This window comes from Pistacia vera, unplaced genomic scaffold, assembly GCF_008641045.1.
Source record: "Pistacia vera cultivar Batoury unplaced genomic scaffold, PisVer_v2 Contig121, whole genome shotgun sequence".
In the NCBI taxonomy this organism is placed as follows: Eukaryota; Viridiplantae; Streptophyta; class Magnoliopsida; order Sapindales; family Anacardiaceae; genus Pistacia; species Pistacia vera.
This window is the reverse complement of record NW_022195260.1, coordinates 1053181-1059180: the sequence shown is the minus strand read 5'-3', so window position 1 is coordinate 1059180 and position 6000 is coordinate 1053181. Positions and strand designations below refer to the sequence as shown.

Genomic DNA, 6000 nt, shown 5'->3' with positions numbered 1-6000 from the left:
TAAAAGTTGGGCGGGCGTCCATTGATTTTTTTAAAAAACCAAATCAATTTTTTATGGACGGTCGTCCATTCCGCTATGAACGACCGTCCAGGATGTATGGACGCCCGTCTGAAACCGTTGGACGGCCGTCCATTTATGTTAGTATTCAATCCGCCACGTCCGTCCAACGTGGCGGATTTCACGTGTTTCGATGCAATTGTTGGGTGGGTATAGCATTTTTGTTATATAAATTGGCTGCATTTTGTTTGATCAAACGGATAATTTTGGAATTTGGGTTTAGTAGAAAACCACCTCCAACCGAAAAGCACTTGAACGTGGATTTACATTTTTAACCTTCAGGTTACTAAGTGAACAATTTTCGAAATCATGAATAAAGGAAAGATCGATACTTTACATAAGTTTGCACTTTGTAATGACCTTTCTTCCGAAAAACACTCTTCAATCTTCATACATGGCTTTGAGATCCCCATTTCGTTCGTCTTCAATCTCTCAAAACTCATCTCTGAAAGGGAACATTTCATCTTTGTTGGCTCACTTACACAACCTCACAACTTCAAGCTCCAAAAATGAAGTCTTGTATTCTTTCGAAAAACCCCTTGAACGATCCTCACTTGCAAAATTCCTCAAAGAAAATTGTCGATCGGGCAACTTTACTCTGAATGAAGCATTGAACTTTTTTTATTACATGATTAATTTGCAACCTATTTCTCCAATTTCATCATTCACTACATTGTTTAGTGCACTTGCAAAGAAGAAGCATTATTATGAAGTGATTTCGCTTTATAAGTGGTTGAATTCAACTGGGTTGTCTCAAGATTTGATTTCTTTTAATGTTTTGATGAATTGCTTCTATGATATTGAAAGGGTATGGGATAGTTTTGCGGTTTTTGGGGTGATTTTGAAGAAGGGTTTTAGCCCAGATTTGGTGACCTTTACTTGTTTGATCAAAGGTCTGTGCGTAGAGAGAAAGATTATGGAATCAATGGAATTGCTTAAGAAAATGGTCGCCGTTGGTTGTAGGCCTAATGTCATCACTTGCAATACTTTGATGGATGGATTGTGTAAAACAGGGAAGATAAGTGTTGCCACTAAGTTGCTTGAAGAAATGGCTAAGGGAAATGAAGAATCTGGTGTTACTTGTAGGCCAGACGTATTTACCTATAGTATTATAATTGATTGTCTTTGTAAGGCTGGATTAATTGAGAAGGCTAGACAGTTAATTTTTGGAAATGAAGAGTTCGGGAATCAGTCCGAACGTAGTAACTTATAACATTCTAATTCATGGTTTTTGTCGTCTGGGCGATTGGGAGATTGTTAAAATTTTATTTATATCGATGATGGATCAAGGTCTGCAGCCTTGTGTGGTGACGTTTAGTGTGGTCATAGATTTTCTTTGCAAGAAAGGGAAATTTGACGAAGTAAATAGGTTGTTGCAACTTATGATTCAACAAGGTGTGGAACCCAACTCTTATACTTACAACATTTTAATGAATGGTTATTGCTTGACAGGTAGAATTCATGATGCAAGGGAGTTATTGAATTCTATAACTGGAAAGGGGTATAGAGCTGATGTTGTTAGCTACACTACTTTAATCAATTGGTATTGCAAGAACAAAATAGTCAACAAAGCTCTTAGTCTTTATCAAGAGATGATTTCAGAAGGGATTAGGCCTAATGTGATTGTGTATAACACATTGATCAATGGGCTCTGTAACAGTGGAGAACTAGAAAAGGCAAATGAGTTGTTGTCATATATGGAGGAAAAAGGTTGTGCTCCAGATGTAGTCACATTTAGTACGCTCATGTTTGGTTTCCTCAAAAATAATGAGATGCCAAAAGTTGTTGAACTCCTTCATAAAATGGCAGAGAGAAATGTGAAGCCGAATGAATTTATAATGTCCTTAGTCATGCAGTTACTTATGAAGGCCAAAAATTATTGTGAATGTTTGAACCAGCTTCCTCAATTTCTGGTCCAAAAGTGTTAAAACTCTTTTTGGATCAGAATCCTGCAAAAGTTTATCCAGCTGCCCGAATGCTCTATTTTGGTTACGGTAAGAAGAATTCTCAGTAAACACTTTCATCTGTTCAAATTTGACAGGGATGGTGGTGGGGATGATTGAGAATGATGGCTTCCTTGATCAGACACACGACCTGTGATCTGTCTCTATTGTAAGTGCATATAGTGGAGGTGACAGCGTTGCAGGCTGCGTCAGCATTTGCACATGAAGTAGGTCTTAAGGGTTTGAGGATTATTTCTGGTGCAAATTTTAGTAAGCAAAAGTTTTGTATGAGAAATTGGGGAATGGTTCTGACTTCCACTATGAAAATTGGTATCCGCACAAGTTCATCTGTTCAAGCTGATCAGTTTCCTGGACGATGGTATGTTGCAACTGATTAACTTCATTCATTGATATTCTCAAATACCCAGGCCTGATAAATCTTGATTTATTTACAGTGTTTCACATGTTTCTTTTCTCAATATATATATTTTTTAGTTCAAATCTGATAAGACTGGAACTTACTAGGTGTGTCTCTAATGTAGTTATGCACGTGCATGTGCTCTGTGAACGATAGCTGATGGAGACCAAGCAAGAAGAGCATTAGAGAAGGTTTTTGACTATAATGTCTTAAAGAAAATGGATGCACAGCAGGGGCCGGTCAATGGGATCTACTTGTGGGAACTGTTGACATGACAACATTGCAGTCAAGAGAAATATGGTCTGGTGTTACATATGCAGTTGCTGTAACTATGATCCACAGAGATTTGGTCGATATGGGGATTTCAAAGTGCCATTGAAATCTATGAAGCAGCTGGTCTGAAAATGGACTCGGGTAAGATCCCCCTAAGGTTATCAAACGGTGTTATCTTATAACTTGGTTAATAAGCTGTTAAGTAAGCTATGAGTCTGTGTTTTTTACATCTAAATATGTCTCGAATCTGTATATATTTTCATTGCAGCATCTGTTTTCATTTAATATTTTTGGTGGATTTACTGTTTAACGATTTTCTATTAGATTCTTGATGCAGTGAAATGTTTGGATGGTAGTTATAATGTCTAGTAGATAATATTTTGGCTACTTAGGTGATAAGAGGGGAGAAGAATAACACGCATAGATCGTATAGAATTAAGTCTAGATAGGCAGATAAGGACTAAATACCCATTTGCATCCTTCCTTTACGTCAAATAGGTGGAGTTCTGTGTAAATTCTCTCTGCATCTGGAGTGCTGTACCCAAGATTTCACTTGAAGGTACATACTTTGCATAATGTTATATTCTTCAAAATTCGAGCTGGCTCCCTTCAGTGTCAGATGATATTGAGGGAAGTTCATGGTGATGTAGAACTACAAGCTCAAATAATCCATGGTTGTCGTTGTCAATAATCCATGGTTGTCTTTGTAAATTCTCTCTGCATCTGGAGTGCTGTACCCAAGATTTCACTTGAAGGTACATACTTTGCATAATGTTATATTCTTCAAAATTCGAGCTGGCTCCTTTCAGTGTCAGATGATATTGAGGGAAGTTCATGGTGATGTAGAACTACAAGCTCAAATAATCCATGGTTGTCGTTGTCAATAATCCATGGTTGTCGTTGTAAATTCTCTCTGCATCTGGAGTGCTGTACCCAAGATTTCACTTGAAGGTACATACTTTGCATAATGTTATATTCTTCAAAATTCGAGCTGGCTCCTTTCAGTGTCAGATGATATTGAGGGAAGTTCATGGTGATGTAGAACTACAAGCTCAAATAATCCATGGTTGTCGTTGTCAATAATCCATGGTTGTCTTTGTAAATTCTCTCTGCATCTGGAGTGCTGTACCCAAGATTTCACTTGAAGGTACATACTTTGCATAATGTTATATTCTTCAAAATTCGAGCTGGCTCCTTTCAGTGTCAGATGATATTGAGGGAAGTTCATGGTGGTGTAGAACTACAAGCTCAAATAATCCATGGTTGTCGTTGTCAATAAATCATGGTTGTCTTTGTAAATTCTCTCTGCATCTGGAGTGCTGTACCCAAGATTTCACTTGAAGGTACATACTTTGCATAATGTTATATTCTTCAAAATTCGAGCTGGCTCCTTTCAGTGTCAGATGATATTGAGGGAAGTTCATGGTGGTGTAGAACTACAAGCTCAAATAATTCATGGTTGTCGTTGTCAATAAATGTAAAGGAATAAAAATAGGCCTCCAGAATTCTTTTACCTATTGTGATCTTTGATCGGAGGGATTCTTCATGTCTCCATCCACACTGTTAAGGGGTGGAATTTGTTGTTCTTCTATGATCCCATGTCACCATACGCTCTTGTAGAGAGTGGAACCCGGTTCTTCTTGCACAGGAATCACTACAAAATTCAAAGATTTATTCTATTTATTTTCGTAATATCATTGGGATTTTAGAGTTAAAAAAGAAAATTCTTTATATTTTATATGTTTAGCATACTTTTGCTTTTATAGTGATACAAAATTAAAAATTTTACTTTGTTCCACGTAGACATAACGTTTTCTTCACCAAAATCGATCCTTAAATGTTGTAAATTAGATAATTTTTATTATTTTAAACCTCAAGTCCGTCAATAAATTAGATTATTTTTATTATATTAAACTTCAAGTCCTTTGATATAACTCTGTTATATAATAAACAAAACATTATTCATATGACCTTTTAAAAAGTAGAAAACAATTTCTTGAATTTTAATGTATCACATTCGAATATGTGAAGTATTATATTACTAAAATAATATTATTTATAATTCATTATGAGTACAATTACTGTACCATATTTAAAATTTTGGTATATGTAAAATTTTGAAGAATAAAGAAAAAAAATATTTTTTTTAATATCATTGTAAATTAAATTTAAACTTTAATACTATGATTTATTTAAATCTTATAATTTTAAAAAAAAAAAAAGTAAAAAAAAATTTCTGCTTGAATACTTATATAAATTGGTTGCATTTTGTTTGATCCATCGGACAATTTTGGATTTAGTAGAAAACCACCTTCACCCGTGAAGCACTTGAGCATGGATTTACATTTTTAACGTTCAGGGTGCTAAGTGAACAATTTTCGAAAGAGTAAACGGTTTTTTCTCACCTAAATAATAATTTAATGACATTTTTTCATCATAAAGTATTAAAATATTACCTTATTACCTAAATTTATATTCCATTTTCAGTTTTGGCATTATTGCGACCTCGCATCACCATCGTTATCTTTCCCGATCATCACTTACCAAAAACCCTCAAACCCTACTCTCACCGACTCAATCAATCTCTGGCAATCGAGTAATTAAGGTTTATGCAGCCTAAGGATGGGCATAATACCCACCCTCATGGAGACTTGTCCCGAACGGGGTGAAGTTTCCCCGAATTATTTCGGATTTGGGTCAGGCCCAAGCTGAAAATCGGTCCCCGAATTCGGGGACGAGATTGGTGTTGCCCGCCTCAGCCCGGCCGATCCTCGCCTTGTATATATATACCATTTGATATTTTAATCGATTATAATAAATCAATAAATCATTATAATTTTTTTTTTTTTTTTTTGTCTGAATCATTATTTCAATTCCATTACCTAATTGCCCTTGTTATATTATAGTAGCTATTTATTTAGAATTTATGGTATAATTTATTTAGAATTTATTATAATATATTATATATTATACATCATATGTTATTATCTGTAATCATAAATATCATATATTCATATGTTAATACTTGTTATTAATACGATAATACATAATACTGTACCATTAATATATAATATATTTACATATATGTATAATGTAGTCATAAATATAATTTTGATACTTTGATTCATTATAATAAATCATTATAAATTAAAAAAAAAAATTATAATGAAAAACCCTAAACGAGGAATCCCCGAATTCCTCATTTAGGGATTGGACCTAATTCGAGGATTCTCTGAATTTTCCGTTCGAGATACGGGCCGAGACTGGAGAATTTCCTTGGCCTTTCAGGCCGAGGTCAAAGACAGGGGT

General features: G+C 34.9%; 1 protein-coding gene across 1 annotated transcript; it reads left to right on the top strand.

Annotated features, from left to right (window-relative positions):
* Nucleotides 1-432: 432 nt before the first annotated feature.
* On the top strand, nucleotides 433-2373 carry LOC116113222 (pentatricopeptide repeat-containing protein At3g22470, mitochondrial-like). The gene has a single exon (XM_031399377.1). The coding sequence runs from the start codon at nucleotides 1230-1232 to the stop codon at nucleotides 1983-1985; it is 756 nt and encodes a 251-aa protein (XP_031255237.1). The 5' UTR covers nucleotides 433-1229; the 3' UTR covers nucleotides 1986-2373.
* Nucleotides 2374-6000: the final 3627 nt, after the last annotated feature.

What these genes read in the sequence shown, in the direction of transcription:
- LOC116113222 (XM_031399377.1), top strand. Translation starts at nt 1,230, where the DNA reads ATGAAGAGTTCGGGAATCAGTCCGAACGTAGTAACTTATAACATTCTA.